The sequence below is a fragment of the Labrus mixtus genome, chromosome 19, assembly GCF_963584025.1.
Source record: "Labrus mixtus chromosome 19, fLabMix1.1, whole genome shotgun sequence".
NCBI lineage: Eukaryota > Metazoa > Chordata > Actinopteri > Labriformes > Labridae > Labrus > Labrus mixtus.
In genome coordinates this window covers 5,291,685-5,311,230 of record NC_083630.1, presented here as the reverse complement: position 1 = coordinate 5,311,230, position 19,546 = coordinate 5,291,685, and the positions used below count along the sequence as shown (strand labels likewise).

The 19,546-nt window shown below is 43.4% G+C and overlaps 2 protein-coding genes across 3 annotated transcripts; both read right to left on the bottom strand.

Annotated features, from left to right (window-relative positions):
- Positions 1 to 6,411: 6,411 nt before the first annotated feature.
- Positions 6,412 to 8,858, bottom strand: LOC132994458 (3-oxo-5-alpha-steroid 4-dehydrogenase 2-like). Its single transcript, XM_061064815.1, has 5 exons — positions 8,819 to 8,858; positions 7,838 to 8,001; positions 7,658 to 7,759; positions 7,423 to 7,573; positions 6,412 to 6,759 (listed from the first exon to the last, which is right to left on the bottom strand). Exons 1-4 carry the CDS (start codon positions 8,836 to 8,838, stop codon positions 7,428 to 7,430), a joined length of 432 nt encoding a protein of 143 aa, XP_060920798.1. The 5' UTR covers positions 8,839 to 8,858; the 3' UTR covers positions 6,412 to 6,759; positions 7,423 to 7,427.
- Positions 8,859 to 11,131: 2,273 nt separating this feature from the next.
- On the bottom strand, positions 11,132 to 16,727 carry LOC132993986 (3-oxo-5-alpha-steroid 4-dehydrogenase 2-like). 2 transcript variants are annotated; one of them, XM_061064025.1, is made up of 6 exons: positions 16,566 to 16,727; positions 13,403 to 13,754; positions 12,586 to 12,749; positions 12,406 to 12,507; positions 12,171 to 12,321; positions 11,132 to 11,472 (listed from the first exon to the last, which is right to left on the bottom strand). In XM_061064025.1, exons 2-6 carry the CDS (start codon positions 13,693 to 13,695, stop codon positions 11,406 to 11,408), a joined length of 777 nt encoding a protein of 258 aa, XP_060920008.1. In that variant the 5' UTR covers positions 13,696 to 13,754; positions 16,566 to 16,727; the 3' UTR covers positions 11,132 to 11,405. The 2 variants fall into 2 exon arrangements, with proteins under 2 accessions (XP_060920008.1, XP_060920009.1); XM_061064026.1 differs by lacking the exon at positions 16,566 to 16,727 and adding an exon at positions 13,852 to 14,378 and having other exon boundaries at positions 13,403 to 13,778.
- Between the last annotated feature and the right edge of the window lie 2,819 nt (positions 16,728 to 19,546).

The following is a 19,546-nucleotide window of genomic DNA, read 5'->3' as shown; positions in this document are numbered from 1 at the left end:
CCCGCAGTCAACCATCAGGCCCCTCGCGTCGACACCCTGGCTGCTTGGCTGGAATCCTGCCGCCCCATCGGTCACCAGGAATACGTATTCGTCGGTCCCTTCATTGGTGCCGGTGGCTCTCCATGTTGCGTCCTGGCGTCGTCTCCTCTTGCAGTTTACATCGCGATGAGTGTTGCTCTTGCATTGGCTGCACCACAGTTTGCGCTGACAAGCGCGAGCAATGTGTCCCTTCTGTCCGCACCTGTAGCACACCACGTCCGCTGCAGCCCGTTCAGCTCCCCGTTCAGTTGAGCCTGCACTTGCGGGTCTCGTAGGCCTATGTCTTGTACGCACAGCCATTACATTGTCTTCTGCTGCTGGAGCACGCATCTTTTCAATGTTCTTGTAGCTTCGATGCTTTGTTTTGAATTCTGCAAACGTTATCCGGTCATCCGATTGCGTAATATGGATGGCAAACTGTTTGAAAGTTTCAGGAAGCCCCTTTAGAACCATAGCCACCAACAGCCCGTCATTCAAAGTCTCTCCAGAACTCCGTAATGCTGTGATAGCAGTTTCTGCACGGATAACATATTCAGTCACATTCTCGCTGCTTGATTTTTGAAGCGAGGTCAGCTCAGTATAAAGACTTATTATTCTCGGCTTTCCTTTACCTGCATAATAGTCTCTCAAAATCTTTAGCGCTGCGCGCCCATCGTCAGCTGCTTCTCGCATTACAAGCGACAAACTTTTATCGTCCAAGAACTGGATCAATTCTGCATAGGCCTCAGCATTTGAGGCCGCTTCTTCTGGTGTCTCCACACCCTCGGGCTCCGTGGTAATAATCTTTTTCAGGCCTTGCAGCCAGAGGTGTCCCAAAAACTTCACCTCCCAAAGTTCATAATTCTTTTCATCCCCGTCAAATAAAAGCCTCGACCAGCGACCGCCAGGTTCTGTTCTTCTAGGCGCACTCATGACGTTACTTCAGTACGTTACAAAACAAACAAACAAACAAAAAACTCTTGACTTCTTGACTTTACTTAGCTGGGCCCATAACCTGTTCACAGAGTAGACGCAACGACGTGACTGATTGCAAAAACACAGCAGTAGCAGCTGTGCTCACTCAAGGTGATTTTATTAAACAACCAATCAAAAATAAATGTACACACCCACATTACTTGTCGCGTGCCAGTTCAATCAACAAAATCATAATATACAATGAGAGCACACTGTTAACAACCACACATCTGCCCAATGTGGAGCAATACATCACAACTCCCACCAGAATGCAAAACATACTGGACTTGTGCTATGGCAACATCCCTGATGCATACATTTCAAAACCACACCCACCTCTTGGCCGCTCTGACCACAACGTCATCTTGTTACTGCCAAGATACAGATCGCAACTGAAAACAGGAAAACCCATCACAAAAAATATCAGAGTCTGGAATAAAGAAGCAACTGAATCACTAAAAGGTTGTTTTGAACTGACTGACTGGGATTTGTTTTTGAATGACTGCGTTAGTGATCCCAACATGTTGACAGATGTACTTACCTCTTACATTACATTCTGTAAGGACACTGTCACTACAACCAAACAAATAACCATTCATCCAAACAACAAAAACAGCAGCAACACACCAACCAACTGGATCTGCCCAACCTCTAGTTCCCCCCACCAAACCCTCACTATTAATGAACAACTGGTGACCTCCATCCTGCACAGTCAACCCACACAAGGCCTCTGGCCCTGACAGGCTTACAGCTAGGTTGGGTTCTCACCAGACAGTTTCAGCACCTTTTGGGCCCTGACCTCCGTGTTGTGTAAATGTATGGAAAGAGTAGTGTGTGACCATCTGTCTAAAATGTTGTCTAACAAACTTGATCCCCTACAATTTGCCTATGAAGCAAAACGTCGTGTAGAGGATGCAAGTCTCACACTTTTAGACACTGTCACCAAACACCTTGACTCTGCACATCCCCACACTAGGATTTTATTCATGGATTTCTCCTCTGCTTTTAATACTGTACACACAGACACTCTGTTGCGCCGCCTCTGGGACCTTCATGTCCACCCCACACTGGTTTTATGGATTAAGATTTTTTTACATGAAAGTCCAAAACAGGTGTTTTTAAATTGTTTTAATTCCAGTAAATTGTTTTTAAACACAGGTCTTCCCCAGTGTTGTGTTTTATCTCACATTCTTTTCTCTGTTTACACAAACAACATCTCCTGCAACAGTGAAGGAATGACACTTTTTAAGTATGCAGATGACATGGCCCTGGTTGAGCAACTGACTGACACCACAGCTCTGACCCAATACCAGCAGGCAGTCAACAACCTGGTCAGGACTTTTGGTGAAGACTCACTGGAGCTCAACATCACAAAGACTAAGGAGTTGTGCTGTGGGGGCAGAGGATAACACCATCACCTCTCTTCCAACCACTCACAATCCAGGGTCAGCTTGTAGAGCAGGTTCAGTTCTTTAAATATCTGGGATCAGAGTTTGACACCTGTCTCTGTTTTTCACATCATAGGATAGGATAGGATAGGATAATACTTTATTGATCCCCAGAGGGGAAATTCGGGCGTTACAGCAGCACAGACAAGAAGCTCGAAAATACAAAATACACATTAAACAGAATAAATAAAAATAAAATAAAATAAAAATAAAAATAAGAATAAAATATATTAAAAAAAAACAAAAAAACAAGGGGTATATACAAGTACAAAATGAATGAATGAATGAATGAATGAATGAAGTTAGCAGGGGGGAATTGAGAATTGAGACAGTATTTACAGAGAATGACAAGATAAAGTGACTCTGTGTGATAAATAGCAGCAAGATGCAGAGTGTAGTTATATAATATAATGTAGTATAATATAATATAATATAGTGCAGTATGAACAATATAGTGTAGTATAATGAAATGTTATATAATATAGACTAATATAATAATATAATAAAATATATAGAATGTACAGTATATATGTATATATATATATATGGATGCTAAGTAATAATAATAATAATAATAATAATACAATAATACAATGATAATAATGAAGCAGGCCATGGGGGTAGTGTTCTATGGGGGTGAAGTTATACTGGCTCTATTTACAAGAAATCACAACCGAGTCTCCACCTGATGAGGAAACTAATGACTTTTCATGTCAGCAAACATATTTAAACTCTGGTTTACCAATCACTCATTGAATCCATCCTCACTTTTAACATCTCATCCTGGTACAACTCCGTCACCACCAAACACAAAACCAAACTCTCCCGCATCATTAATCAGGCCAGCAAAATTATCGGTTCACCACAAACTACCCTTTCCGAACTGTATAATCACTCTGTGATCAGGAGAGCCACCCTGATCACAGAGGAACCCTACAAAGTCCCTCTGGCCCGGAAAAACATCTACAAAAAATCCTTCATTCCCTCTGCAATAACCATTCTGAACAAATTCAAATAGAAACTGTTGTTTTTAAGTCCTCTTTTAATGTACTGCACTTTCTGTTTTTAATGTAAGTTGTGTTTATTGTTCGAGCCTTGTCAAAGGAGAATTTCTGTCTCTGTTGGGACAGACAATAAAGTCTATCTATCTATCTATCTATCTATCACCTAATATGATATTAAGAACCTGAATGAAAAAGCAGAGTAAGAAAGAAAGAAAAAAATACTTACAGTTTAAAACGTGTGATTCCACAAGTGATCTAATACACAAGAAAACAACAGCTAAACCTACACCACTATACACACATACAGGCGCACAAAAATAAAGGCACTTCAGAAAGTCCCCCACATACAGCTCAAACAAACACAGACGTAAACAAACATCACAAGCGCGCACACACAGGCAGCAGTGTGACGGTGTGTGTTTGAGATATCTTCAGACAGCAGGAGAAGTCGTGTAAAGTGAGAATCCAAATCTTTCTCAAGGTGATTCCACTCCTGAGGCTCGTTAAAACAAACGTCCTCATCAATCAGTACCGATCCTGTCTCCCAGACAGGCTGCACATGATGGGAAATCGCACGCACGCATGCACGCACACAAACACACTCAGCACACGGTTCACAGGCACTCACACACTCATGCTATGTGAAGATGCATGGGAAGTCATTCCTTCTGTGGGCATGCATTATAAATACATCTATGAATAAATTCCCGGCTGAATGCATTCTTCATTGGCTGTTTTTTACAAGGCCACACCAGCTGAATGTTTGATCAGATCTGTCTCGTCTCTCTGCACTTTGTCTAACTAGCTCACCCTTCCTTGTCCATCAATATTTCCAATATTTACCCTTTTCATTTATTCACATACTTGTCCCATTCTCTCTTTATTTAAACTTCATTTTTTGTCTTTTTATCACTCTCCAATCATGTGTGGGCTCTCTTTCCTTCACTTTTTTCTGTAAATTAAATCAAGTCAAGTTGACAGCCTGTTCTTTCAAGTTGTTTGAATTCCTGATTTGTAAAGAATTGGTCAATTTATCATAATCCTCAAAAGCCACCAAAGGTCATGAATTATTAAGAGGAAAATATGTAAAAAGAAAAGAAATGCATGACACAATCAGCCTTTTGTTTTGTGTACTCTTCATGTTGAACAGGAAAATCAGTAAACCCTGGGAGCTTAATAGCAGCCTAATGTGTTAAAATTCTAAAATCAATTCCTTTGACAGCACGTATTAATGTTCACTACTCTCAGAGTCGCACTCTGGATACAGAATGAAAATAACCCCTTTTCAGTAATGTGTCACATCTTAATTCTTACCCCCCTGGCAATTGTTTTGCTTCCTGTTATAAAGCTGCTGATTTGAGAGCAGCTCAGTCTTAAACACAAGTACTGTACACACTCAAACTGAGCTAATGCCGCACACACACACACACACTGCTTAAAAAAGGTTCAGAAGGGATCTCTGCCCCCCCTGAAGAGGACCGGGTCTTAAGCTAACAGGTTTTTTACAGGGTCTGGTTCAGAGGGAGAGTCTCCTGTGGGGCTGTGTGACTGGAAAACGTCGCTGAATAAACCTAACTGATATTGTTTTGCTGTTTAAAAAGAAAAGCATCAAATAAAAAGACGGTTAAAGTCACTAATCCGCTGATTCCGTCCGTGTTTGGCCGTTAGCACAAGACGAGGCGGTAAACTAGCTTAGCATCCCGGTAACGGTCCCTTTCCGGTAAACTAAACTCCTAACGGTTCCATATCCGCTCCGTCGTTCAAACACAACAAACAAACGTTTAATATAAACCGACAACCGGTGGCAAATAACCGGAAACTCAAAGGTAACAAAGGTCAACAACGAACTCACCGTCCGCCATGTTTGGTGTGGATATTTACGCAAATATGTCCTGCGTAAGTGGATTCTTCTTCTACGGTTATGTAGGATAGAGTTTCCGACGTATCTCACACTTCCGGTTTGTGAAGGAATACTTCAAATTAAAAGCATGAACTTAAATGAAACCTAAAATTCAAATTAAATTAAGAATGTATAAATAATTCTAATAATAAAATAAAAAATATTAAACAAAAGAGAAAGACGTATTTATTCAGGTGCAGGTCATTCATTTAGTATATTTATAATAATAATACTTAAAGATTCATTTCTTTCTTAATTTTAAGACATTTTAAATAACACAAACTGTGATGTTTTTGAAGCATGTCGTATCAAAAAGCATCAGAGTATGAAACACGTTTAAGACCTTATTTATAACAAAAGTTTGTCCAAACCAAGCAGCAACCTCCGGTGTTGAAACATGAAGCCAATGCTGAAGTGTAGAATCCCGCAGTTCCTCGAGTGTCCACTAGAGGCTGGCTGCAGAAGCACAGGAAGGCACATACACACCCATTCTAAAAAGCCTATTTTTACAACAGATTAACATGTTTACAGCCTGGTTCAAAAAAACAAATAGGTCTGATTAGCTCATGTCTCGATCGACACACACTGTACGGGGGGTGAATGGTTTGATGACTCATCAGTTTTGATTGAAATCCTCCGTAAAGATTCAATAAATGTTCCCATGATTAGATCATGCTTTTATTGTTTGTTTTTTGGAGTACTTCTGCTTCCTCCCACAGTCCAAAGACATGCTCATTAGGTTAACTGCTGACTCTAAATTGTCTGTAGGTGTGAATGTGAGTGTGGCTGGTTGTCTGTCTCTATATGTCAGCTCTGTGATTGGCTGGTGAACAGTCCAGGGTGTAACCCCACCTCTCACCCAGTAACTCCTGACTAACCGGTCTGTGTGTTTCTCTATCTCTCTTTAATCGTCTTCACATGGTGATGTTTGAGATATGAAGTTAACTCGTAGATAACATTCACAGCGTCCCTGCCTCCGACCTGTTTCAAGCTTCGACTTTTTCGAACAGTTTTTGTGTCCAAGCAGGAAAAGAGAAAATTTAATTAAGTTTTCACAAACGGCCTCTCCAACAACATCACCCGACCTTTATTCTCTCTTCGATCAGAAAAATGTACAACTCATCAGTTTGTCTTCAGGACAATGTCGTCTCAGAGTTCTAATACAAACATGAAACATGAATCTGCTGAGAGACAGACCACAGCTTCAGAGTACACATAACATTCAGGAACATGACACCAGATAACTCGTCGTATACATAGACAGAAAACATACAGAAACCAGGTGTTTGGAGAGGCACAGGAAGTGATTCCTTCATTATCATCGACTCTCTCTCCCGTCCTCACAGGATAAACGGGATGAGAGCTTTCCTGGAGGGGGGGGGGGGGGTAGTCCTTGAACCTCTGCAGGTAATCTCTGAAAGACAGGCAGAAAGAAGGTCGGACGTTTCAGCTCGCACCGAGAGCGTGAAAACTCAAAACAAACAAACAGGACATAAAAACAAAACCAGAAAAAGCAAGGTGAATAAAGTGCAGAGTTCCTCTGGTCTGAGTGCTCTGACCTCTGTTAGTCCTCATCCTGGTCTCCCTGTACCTGACCCCTGAAGTCCCCTGAAGGGGTTCAAACTCACCTGCTGGCTTTGTTTACAACTGGATTAGAAAACTACCTGCTGGGCTCAAGACCAATCAGATCGTCTAGCCGGGGTTCATGCGTCCAATCAGAGACAGAGCTACCTGTAGAGCTGCTGACCAATCAGAGACAGAGCTACCTGTAGAGCTGCTGACCAGTCAGAGACAGAGATACCTGTAGAGCTGGAGACCAATCAGAGACAGAGCTACCTGTAGAGCTGGAGACCAATCAGAGACAGCGCTACCTGTAGAGCTGGAGACCAATCAGAGACAGAGCTACCTGTAGAGCTGGTAGTTGCTGCATTCAGGTGGTGTCGGAAACATCTGGAGTTTCTGAGTTGTAAAATGGAAAATAAACGACTTCCCGACCTGACGTCAGAATCGTCATCACATGGGGGAAAAATATGTTACACTTGGATCACCGAGCAGCACCTGAATGCATCATCTCTACCTGTGTTAGTGACAGGCTCTGGGTCCAATGGAGCAGGCGGTGAACAGAGCGAAGGCGAATGACGGTAAACTCCACGCAGCCAAGGCGAAGCAGAACCACTCCACGATCTCCCCGAAGTAATTAGCTCCGGACACGAAGTGAAACATTCCTCCTGAGGAGACACAACGAACAGGTGTTAAGAGACAGCTGACGTCCAATCACAGCAGGGCACATGATGTGTGTATGATGATGTCACCATGAGGGGTCCTATAGGCGATCTCTCCCGGCCTCCTGAGGCTCCGCAGGATGTGGTCACTGTGGATGTTGATGACCATCCCGACCCCGAACAAAACCAGACCTTCATCACACAAGAGAGATCATGTGATCATGTGATCAGGTGAGCATGTGATCAGGTGATGATGTGATCATGACTCACCTGCAGCGATGCGAGCGTGTGTCAGCCAGGTGTGCTCAAAGCGTGCACAGTGCAGCAGGTGGTGTCCCTGCAGGAAGCCGTTGAGCGAGCAGAAGACGGCGGCGTACAGGACGATGGACAGCGGAACGGGTCGCCCTCTGGTCAGGAAGATGTAGATAAAACTCCTGAAAGAAACACACGCAGGTCACTTCCTGTTTATCATGCAGCTAGGCCATCTGTGCCCCACAGAGGTTGTTTTATAAAAGAACTGCTGTGTGGCCCCTCCCCATCTGACCCTGCAACGACCTCACAGCAGACGTCTGTGATCACACAAACATCTGAATGTTTCTCTCTTCACCCGAAGTTTCTCCTCCAGCCTCCTCGTATTTATTCTGCAGGAAGTCAGAGTGAGCTGATGTGAGAACGCAGCAGGATATAATCAGGAGAATTCACCTGGAGCCAGTGCGAGGGGGTGGTGACCTTTATTCCCTGTGATCGCTGCACAACCATAGACTGTCTGCATGCCACCTCTACCATCTCCGTGCTCTAATGAACCTGCTGCTGCATGTTTCCTGTTCTCTAGTATGTTCTTCTCCACTCTTTAGTTCACATTGAGATTCTGACACTTTGTTTGTGTCACATTTATTTCAAAATTCTTCACAGAGATTTTTTGTCTCGTCTCAGTTAGGGTGGTACAAAACTACGGTCTAATCCTCCCCCACACACTTCAAAACTCATGACACGGTTTACACTTCTTGTACCAGCTGATCTGTTACTCTGAGGACACTTTGAGTTGCATGTGGACACCTGACTCAGGTCCCTACCTGGACTGAACTGAGTCCAGAATCTGTCAGCAGCTGAAGAGAAACTTTCCAGAGCTTTCTATGAGGAAGCAAAAGTTTCTTCTGCTTCCTGTTTGTTCACTCCCTAAAAATAAAACATCACACCTCCTTCAGTCTGCCTCTCTCTAAAGTCACCCCCCCCCCCTTTATGACCTCTGACCTGTGGAAGTAGTGCAGCATGAAGGTGCAGAGCAGCAGCGTGCTCCATCCGCTCGAATGGTACTTTTTATATATTTTTTTTAAAGAAAATCGTTTCTTGTAGTTGCACAAAACTCCATACAGCCAAAAGAATATTAGTTAAAAAAAAGAAAACTTGAAGTAAACTTACCTTATTAATGTGCAAAGTTCTTCAGTCGGTATAGGGCATTGCTCCTTGTTGTGCTTCAGCTCACAATCAAAATCCTGTAAAATCCCGCGAGACTATGACACTTGATGTTCAAGGCATCTCATTGGCTAATACCACACACACATCCGGAAGTGTGTATCCTGCTGCAGTGGCATGGTCGATCCACGATCGACTCATGGCGCACGCCCACTTCACACACACTTTTACGATTTTTGTTACCTTTTGGGCCAAGTCAAAAGAAAGCAAGAGGAGTATCAGTGAAGCCTCCTGAGCTACTTTAAAGCAATAAACGGTTTGGGGCCCAGCATTTTGGCCCCACAAGAATTCATGGCCTCACACCGTTGGTGGGCTACCGGTGGTATGGCCCCACCAACCGAGAAATGTGTGCACCAACCGAACACACACACACACACACACACACACACACACACACACACACACACACACACACACACACACACACACACACACACACACACACACACACACACACACACACACACACACACACACACACACACACACACACACACACACACACACACACACACACACACACACACACACACACACACACACACACACACACACACACCTTAAAAAAGGTTCAGAAGGGATCTCTGCCCCCCCTGAAGAGGACCGGGTCTTAAGCTAACAGGTTTTTTACAGGGTCTGGTTCAGAGGGAGAGTCTCCTGTGGGGCTGTGTGACTGGAAAACGTCGCTGAATAAACCTAACTGATATTGTTTTGCTGTTTAAAAAGAAAAGCATCAAATAAAAAGACGGTTAAAGTCACTAATCCGCTGATTCCGTCCGTGTTTGGCCGTTAGCACAAGACGAGGCGGTAAACTAGCTTAGCATCCCGGTAACGGTCCCTTTCCGGTAAACTAAACTCCTAACGGTTCCATATCCGCTCCGTCGTTCAAACACAACAAACAAACGTTTAATATAAACCGACAACCGGTGGCAAACAACCGGAAACTCAAAGGTAACAAAGGTCAACAACGAACTCACCGTCCGCCATGTTTGGTGTGGATATTTACGCAAATATGTCCTACGTAAGTGGATTCTTCTTCTACGGTTATGTAGGATAGAGTTTCCGACGTATCTCACACTTCCGGTTTGTGAAGGAATACTTCAAATTAAAAGCATGAACTTAAATGAAACCTAAAATTCAAATTAAATTAAGAATGTATAAATAATTCTAATAATAAAATAAAAAATATTAAACAAAAGAGAAAGACGTATTTATTCAGGCGCAGGTCATTCATTTAGTATATTTATAATAATAATACTTAAAGATTCATTTCTTTCTTAATTTTAAGACATTTTAAATAACACAAACTGTGATGTTTTTGAAGCATGTCGTATCAAAAAGCATCAGAGTATGAAACACGTTTAAGACCTTATTTATAACAAAAGTTTGTCCAAACCAAGCAGCAACCTCCGGTGTTGAAACATGAAGCCAATGCTGAAGTGTAGAATCCCGCAGTTCCTCGAGTGTCCACTAGAGGCTGGCTGCAGAAGCACAGGAAGGCACATACACACCCATTCTAAAAAGCCTATTTTTACAACAGATTAACATGTTTACAGCCTGGTTCAAAAAAACAAATAGGTCTGATTAGCTCATGTCTCGATCGACACACACTGTACGGGGGGTGAATGGTTTGATGACTCATCAGTTTTGATTGAAATCCTCCGTAAAGATTCAATAAATGTTCCCATGATTAGATCATGTTTTTATTGTTTGTTTTTTGGAGTACTTCTGCTTCCTCCCACAGTCCAAAGACATGCTCATTAGGTTAACTGCTGACTCTAAATTGTCTGTAGGTGTGAATGTGAGTGTGGCTGGTTGTCTGTCTCTATATGTCAGCTCTGTGATTGGCTGGTGAACAGTCCAGGGTGTAACCCCACCTCTCACCCAGTAACTCCTGACTAACCGGTCTGTGTGTTTCTCTATCTCTCTTTAATCGTCTTCACATGGTGATGTTTGAGATATGAAGTTAACTCGTAGATAACATTCACAGCGTCCCTGCCTCCGACCTGTTTCAAGCTTCGACTTTTTCGAACAGTTTTTGTGTCCAAGCAGGAAAAGAGAAAATTAAATTAAGTTTTCACAAACGGCCTCTCCAACAACATCACCCGACCTTTATTCTCTCTTCGATCAGAAAAATGTACAACTCATCAGTTTGTCTTCAGGACAATGTCGTCTCAGAGTTTTAATACAAACATGAAACATGAATCTGCTGAGAGACAGACCACAGCTTCAGAGTACACATAACATTCAGGAACATGACACCAGATAACTCGTCGTATACATAGACAGAAAACATACAGAAATCAGGTGTTTGTAGAGGCACAGGAAGTGATTACTTCATCATCATCGACTCTCTCTCCCGTCCTCACAGGATAAACGGGATGAGAGCTTTCCTGGAGGGGGGGTAGTCCTTGAACCTCTGCAGGTAATCTCTGAAAGACAGGCAGAAAGAAGGTCGGACGTTTCAGCTCGCACCGAGAGCGTGAAAACTCAAAACAAACAAACAGGACATAAAAACAAAACCAGAAAAAGCAAGGTGAATAAAGTGCAAAGTTCCTCTGGTCTGAGTGCTCTGACCTCTGTTAGTCCTCATCCTGGTCTCCCTGTACCTGACCCCTGAAGTCCCCTGAAGGGGTTCAAACTCACCTGCTGGCTTTGTTTACAACTGGATTAGAAAACTACCTGCTGGGCTCAAGACCAATCAGATCGTCTAGCCGGGGTTCATGCGTCCAATCAGAGACAGAGCTACCTGCAGAGCTGCTGACCAATCAGGGACAGAGCTACCTGTAGAGCTGCTGACCAATCAGAGACAGAGCTACCTGTAGAGCTGGAGACCAATCAGAGACAGAGCTACCTGTAGAGCTGGAGACCAATCAGAGACAGAGCTACCTGCAGAGCTGCTGACCAATCAGAGACAGAGCTACCTGTAGAGCTGGAGACCAATCAGAGACAGAGCTACCTGTAGAGCTGGTAGTTGCTGCATTCAGGTGGTGTCGGAAACATCTGGAGTTTCTGAGTTGTAAAATGGAAAATAAACAACTTCCCGACCTGACGTCAGAATCGTCATCACATGGGGGAAAAATATGTTACACTTGGATCACCGAGCAGCACCTGAATGCATCATCTCTACCTGTGGTAGTGACAGGCTCTGGGTCCAATGGAGCAGGCGGTGAACAGAGCGAAGGCGAATGACGGTAAACTCCACGCAGCCAAGGCGAAGCCGAACCACTCCACGATCTCCCCGAAGTAATTAGCTCCGGACACGAAGTGAAACATTCCTCCTGAGGAGACACAACGAGCAGGTGTTAAGAGACAGCTGACGTCCAATCACAGCAGGGCACATGATGTGTGTATGATGATGTCACCATGAGGGGTCCTGTAGGCGATCTCTCCCGGCCTCCTGAGGCTCCGCAGGATGTGGTCACTGTGGATGTTGATGACCATCCCGACCCCGAACAAAACCAGACCTTCATCACACAAGAGAGATCATGTGATCAGGTGATCAGGTGATCCGGTGATCAGGTGATGATGTGATCATGACTCACCTGCAGCGATGCGAGCGCGTGTCAGCCAGGTGTGCTCAAAGCGTGCACAGTGCAGCAGGTGGTGTCCCTGCAGGAAGCCGTTGAGCGAGCAGAAGACGGCGGCGTACAGGACGATGGACAGCGGAACGGGTCGCCCTCTGGTCAGGAAGCTGTAGATAAAACTCCTGAAAGAAACACATGCAGGTCACTTCCTGTTTATCATGCAGCTAGGCCATCTGTGCCCCACAGAGGTTGTTTTATAAAAGAACTGCTGTGTGGCCCCTCCCCATCTGACCCTGCAACGACCTCACAGCAGACGTCTGTGATCACACAAACATCTGAATGTTTCTCTCTTCACCCGAAGTTTCTCCTCCAGCCTCCTCGTATTTATTCTGCAGGAAGTCAGAGTGAGCTGATGTGAGAACGCAGCAGGATATAATCAGGAGAATTCACCTGGAGCCAGTGCGAGGGGGTGGTGACCTTTATTCCCTGTGATCGCTGCACAACCATAGACTGTCTGCACGCCACCTCTACCATCTCCGTGCTCTAATGAACCTGCTGCTGCATGTTTCCTGTTCTCCAGTATGTTCTTCTCCACTCTTTCGTTCACATTGAGATTCTGACACTTTGTTTGTGTCACATTTATTTCAAAATTCTTCACAGAGATTTTTTGTCTCGTCTCAGTTAGGGTGGTACAACACTACGGTCTAATCCTCCCCCCCCCCCCCCCCCACACACACTTCAAAACTCATGACACGGTTTACACTTCTTGTACCATCACACCTCCTTCAGTCTGCCTCTCTCTAAAGTCACCCCCCCCCCCTTTATGACCTCTGACCTGTGGAAGTAGTGCAGCATGAAGGTGCAGAGCAGCAGTGTCCTCCCAGTGCTCCATCCGCTCCTCCCCGGCTCGGTGAGCTCCTCCTCGGGCAGCAGCAGCAACAGCAGCGGCAGCAGGAAGGCCGGCACCTCCTGCAGGAACCACCCGAGCCAGGCCGGACAGCAGAGCCCCCCCGCCGGGCTGCACCTGCCGTACGGCGCGCACTCCCGCCTCTGACGAAGCAGGAAGGCCACGCCCCCAACGATCAGAACCCAGCTCAGGTACGAGACGGCGACATCATGGCACTCCATCAGCTCGCTGCTGATCAGCTCAACTCGGCTGTTTCCGGACACGCGAGAGGAGGGTAGGGCTGGAGAGAAAGTGTGTTCAGGATCTTTGAGCCTCTCTGGGATCATCTGGTTCAGATTAAAACACTTTCTTTCGGTTTAACTCGGAAGTTTTCCGACTTTCCTCCGAACTTGGATTTTTAGACAAATATTTTAAGTGAACATGTTTTAATCATTGTTCCGTTTTTCTGTCTCAGGGCTGCTCTCTCAGATTCTGTGTTAAAGTCTTTTTATGATTCACTCCTCATGACGTCACTCATTACAGGTAAAAGAATCAACACTTCTTCAATGTCTTCTGTATATTTATATTTACATCCTTCATATCTCCTCCCTGAGCTTTTCAACATCACTAATAGTCCGTGCTTTGGTTGTTATTGCTTATTTTTATTTGATGATATTCTATATTTTTCTATATTTGTTATGTTGCATTTAAGAGCAGCTGTAGCGACCACATTTCCCCCGGGATTAATAAAGAATTTATGATTCTAAAAAAATCACTGCCTCGTCTCCGTACAGTTTGATATTACATATGCCTTATGAAATTAAACTCAAAGTGGTCCAAGAACAGAGCCTTCAGGGACTCCTGCAGGACAGCCATGAGAGGCAGATTTGAAGCTGTCAGAACAAACCCCCCCCCCCCATCCTCGATTAAAATGTTCTACCCGTAGAAATGTGGGGTTGCCCAAGGACACATGTTGCTGCAGGAGCCGGGGATCGAACCCCTGACCTCTTGTTTTTAGAGACGACTGACTCCTCTGATACTCCTCCTCCTCTTCAGTGTAAATAAGTTTCTCATCATTGGGGGGTTTGTAGACAGACTAGAGACACATATTAGTGTTAGAGAAACATGGTGAAGTGTGTTTTAAATATTTGACCTTTAATGAAAAACTCAGAAAACATCACGATCGTGTCATCGCTCGGACTCTTTGTACGAGGAATAATCATCTTCTTTCTGTTCTGTGGAGATGAAGTCGGACACACATCTTTATCTGAATGAGATGTTTCAAACTCGTATTAACGCTTTGCCCTGGCCGTATGCTGTTTATTGCATTGTGGTGTGTGTGAGAGTGAGATCTCTGTGTGTTTGCGTGTGTGAGGATCTTTGATGCACCTGCAGGTGGAGATCAGGGATTGGTTGGAGGAGCCAATCAGCTGGAGGGAGGACGCCGGCATTGGTTGGGAGTCTGGTCAATTCTATAAGGCTTGCTGGGATCCTCAGGAAGGGCAGCGCGTGTTAACTGACAGCAGCAGCAGCTTGTTATTCTTCGGCCTCCAACCTTGTCCCACGTCATTGTTAAAGCCTTGTTCTTTAAGTTTTCTGTTAGCTCTGAATTGTGTTTTTCTTGTTTGAGCAAATCTTTTGTTTGAGAAGCAGTTTATTGCATTTTTTCTTTTGTTTTTTTTAAAGTTAAGTTTAGATTGTTCTTTGTTGATAGTTGTTTGAATTTGTGTGGTAAATAAATCCTTCAATAAATCCACTAATCAAGATTAGTTTTTGCCTTTGGTTTGGGGACCGGGGAAGTAACTTTCTGGGGTTTTATGTTACAAACCTGCCCCCCTAGACGGGAGCGTAACACTCTTAAATGTTTTGATGTTCCGCCCTTTGTCAGAAGCTCATTAAACACATAAACATAACATTTATTTTCTAACACAGTGGTTCTCAAACTTTTTAGACTGCGTACCACCTCCGAAAATATTTGGCTCTCCAAGTACCACCATTATGGTAGATGTTAAAATACACTGTAGGCCTATTTCAACACACATTTCATGCAAGAGGCAAATTAATTCATGAAAAGAATATTATTTATTATTGACTGCTGGCAGCCACACTGTAGGCCTACTAAGGGCTAGCGCTAGAACTTGCACACACAAAAGTGCAGAACAATAAAAATGACAACTTTATACCAACAACCTGTTTGGAAATATTTAGCCTCCAGTGTTTCCCACACAAACACGATGACTGGGCCCAAGTATATTTCTGACGTGTTCTCATTTAATTTTTCATTTATTCATAAAATTGCTGCGTGCCTGAGAGAGCGAGAGGTAGCGGGGGAGAGCGAGAGAGAGCGCGTGAGAGTGCAGGCGTGCGCTCCACAGGCTCCGTGCAAACAGCAAACAACAACATAGAAAAACTGCCTTTTTAAAAAAGATCCTACGGAGTGTTAAGACCTCAAAAGAGAGCAGAATCACATCAGCTTCAGAGCCACAGAGAGAGAGATAGAGGGGAGGGGGAGCGATAAGGTCCACTGTCTGTACATGCATCAAAACTGAAGTTTCTCCTGGCTCTGTTTTAAAAATGTTAATGTACAGCTGCTTGCTGCGGATTGTGTGCTGAACTCCAATAAATAACAGAATATCTGTTAATGTAGGCCTACATTAACAGATATTCTTTTAATTCTGTTAATGTAGGCCTACAGCTGCTTGCTTTTGTTTCAGTACTGAACTATAACGGAATATCGAGTGGAACTTTTCAAAACTTGAGGCGTACGCCTGTTGTTGTTTATGTCTGTGCGCGAGCATAAATTGAGCAGATTAAAGTTGTTTGTTGCAAAAACTAGACTAATTTAGAAGGGAAAACACATTTGATATAAATACAACCCAATAGAGACAAGCTAGATAAGAGTACGTTTTATGCTGAATTGGTTTGTTTTTTATATTGTGGAGATTTCTTTGCGTACCACCACAGGGAGCCCACGTACCACCGGTGGTACGCATACCATAGTTTGAGAACCACTGTTCTAACACATTAAAGAATCAGCTGACAGCGTTCATATAACTCTGTGGACCAACAGGAAGTATGAGCGTATGATTTAAAGTGATCGGTGTATAAATACCTGTGAATGTGCAGCAGCAGCAGCCGTCTCAGTCTCAAGTATGTCCTCAGTGTGACCGACTGGAAGAGGACAGAGGAGGAAGAGCCATACAGCGAAATTCTACACCTGTCAGAGAGGCCGGGCACGCTCAGTCATGTATGGTTAACCACTCATTGTTTGAGGGTGTGTGTGTGTGTGTGAGGTTGGACAGAGAGCCTGAAGAGAGAAAAACAAGAGAAACTGAACTCCACCTTCTTCTCTTTCAGCGGGACGTCAAGACACATACAGCTCCAACTGATCACGACATAATCTGATCTGACTCTAGTGAGGGTCTAAAGTTTGACCCCCATGAACGAGGATTCAGAACATCTGTTAGAATGGCTTTAGCTACTGTTATCTCTGCAGCAATCAGGCACTGAGGTCACTTCGATAAAGTTAGAAATATATAAACAGATTCGGCTTTCCGGATCAGTAACTAGTGTAGGCTCTTTGAATCAGTTTACAAACTTAGGGTCAGAGTTTATCCTGGGTGAAGTTAGTGAATATTTCTATCATCTTTTTTCGATGTTGTAATTTGCAGACGGTCCCTGCGCATTCGAGCACCAGCCCGCTCCGCGTAGAGGCCAAGTCAAGTTCCCCAGCATGGAGGAGGAGGAGGAGGGCTGGTTTTGAGTGAAATAGGATTGTAGCTCAGTCTACCTCGCTGTGATGGCAGAGAGGTGTTGGTTTAGTAAAATAAATGTTCAGCTGATATTGGTCCAGACGCTGGATCAGTGTTTCTGCCTCACTTCTTCTTTTCTTCCTCTTTTCCGAAGTCGGGTCGGCAAAGTCAGTCAACCCACACTTCCTTCTCCACAGCAACATTTTCCAGATCCTCCTCCTGGGGGATTCTGAGGCGTCCACAGAGTAGACGGGATATATGATCCCTCCAAAGAACTCTGGGTCTGCCCCGGGGTCTCCTCCCAGTTTGGCATTCCAGGAAAACCTCCAAAGGGGGGTGGAGGAGGATCCTAATCAGATTCCTGAACCACCTCAGCTGACTCCTTTCGATGTGAAGGAGTAGCGGCTCTGCTTGGAGCTCCTCCCCCTGAATGTCTAAGCTTCTCCCCCTCTCTCTAAGTCGAGCCCAGCGCCCCTCCAGAGGAAACTCATTTCAGCCGCTTGTATCTTATTCTTTAAGTCTCGAGCTCATGACCCGAGGTGAGGGTTGGAATCAGACCTATTTGGTTTTTTGAACCAGGCTGTAAACATGTTAATCTCTGCTGTAAAAACAGGCTTTTTAGAATGGGTGTGTATGTGACTTCCTGTGCTTCTGCAGCCAGCCTCTAGTGGACACTCGAGGAACTGCAGGATTTTACATTTCAGCATCAGCTTCAGCTTAATTTTGAAACCCCAGAGGTTGCTGCTTGTGCAATACCCATTTTAAACACCAGGTGTCAGAGTGTTTTAAACTGCTTCAATGGAGTCAACGCGGAAAAGATGGATTCAAAGAGAAGGTTGAAAGTTTGAAAAGATATTTAATTTATTATCATATTTACAAAAGAGAAACATCAAAACCAGAAACAGAAATGTGGATAACTCAGATTAATAGATAATAAAATATGTTTCTATCCTAAAAGGAAATAACTGATAAATCGTTGTTTCCTGCTGGATTTATGAAGTTCTAACTAAATCTCTTTTTCACCGAGCATATCGAGCTTCTTTAAACTCCATCTAGTCTGACTAATTTAAACAGCAGAGAGATTTGTTCTTTGTTAAAATATTAAAAACCTGGAACTGAATGAATTCAGTATTCAGAAATACTCATCATTTAACGATTTAAGTCGTAAATTCACATGAAACTTAAGTGAACATTTTGAATATTCAAACGTCGTAATTTCAGACACAAAAATATAAATTCTAGAGATAAAAAAATGTGACTGTTGAGAAACGTGAGTTTTCAGATAATAAAGTCGTATGTAACGAGAAATTTAACGCAGAATATTTGACTATAAAGTCGTAAATTTAAGAAATATTCTTTAGATTAAAACTTCGTAATTTTCAACAAATAATTCTCCTAGTTTTTGAGTTTATAAAGTCATTAATGTGCTTAAAACTCAAATCAGAATTTATGAGATTCAAAAGTCGTTATTTCACGAGGAATTTAACCCGACATCTTTCCGATGATAAGTTGTACGTTACAAGATATTTTACTCTTTTGAGATTATAGTAATTATACGAGACAAAAACCTCGTAAGTACGAGATGATGAGTCGTTAATGTAGAAGAAATTTAACTCGTAGTTTTTTAGGTGATAAAGTCGTACGTTTACGATAAACTTAACAAGTTTTTGAAACCTCAGAGGTTTTTAGTCCTATTTTAGCCGTCATGATCCGTACGCAGACTCCGGGTTTGAAAACGTTAATTTTAATGAGCTTCATTTTCGCTCACTATTTCTAACGTTTTACTGAATGTGTTTAAATAAAGTTTGGTTCAAAGTGAACGCTTCAAAAGCAGAAACAACTGGAAGAAAAGTGCGAGGATCTTGAAGGCCGAGCCCGAAGAAAGAATATCCGGATTTACTCTGTTCCTGAAAACTGTGAAGGAAACAATATGATCGATTATGTGGAGAGACTGATACATGAGAAATTAGAACTAAACTGTGATCTGCACATTGAATGTGTGCACAGAGCATATGGGCTGAGAACGGGACAGAAGGATCATCCCAGGTCAATTGTGGTGAGGTTTCAAAGCTACATTACAAAACAGAGAGTTTTGCATGCAGCGTGGGCCAAGAAGAACATCCAGGTGAATCAACGGAGAATTTTCTTTGATGAGGATTTTTCCACTTGTGTATTTAAGGAGCGTGCAAAGTACAAGGACGTGCGTAAAGTGCTCCGCGAAAGAAAAATCAAGTCACACATTATGTTTCCTGCTAGACTAAAAATCTTTGGCGAAGACGGAAAAACTTGTTCAACGATCCCCGACCTGCAGCTGTTGGTCTCCGTGAGCTTGGCATCAGCA

Bases quoted from the DNA above. Each gene is read 5' to 3' on its own strand.
- LOC132993986 (XM_061064025.1), bottom strand. From the start codon at position 13,695: ATGGAGTGCCATGATGTCGCCGTCTCGTACCTGAGCTGGGTTCTGATC. The intron at 12,750-13,402 runs GTCAGAGGTCAT...TGTTTCTTTCAG, and splicing joins ATGCTGCACTACTTCCACAG to GAGTTTTATCTACAGCTTCC. The intron at 11,473-12,170 runs GTAGAGATGATG...CCTGTCTTTCAG, and splicing joins AGAGCCTGTCACTACCACAG to AGATTACCTGCAGAGGTTCA.
- LOC132994458 (XM_061064815.1), bottom strand. From the start codon at position 8,838: ATGCTGCACTACTTCCACAG. The intron at 8,002-8,818 runs GTCAGAGGTCAT...TGTTTCTTTCAG, and splicing joins ATGCTGCACTACTTCCACAG to GAGTTTTATCTACATCTTCC. The intron at 7,574-7,657 runs GTGACATCATCA...GTGTCTCCTCAG, and splicing joins CGCCTATAGGACCCCTCATG to GAGGAATGTTTCACTTCGTG.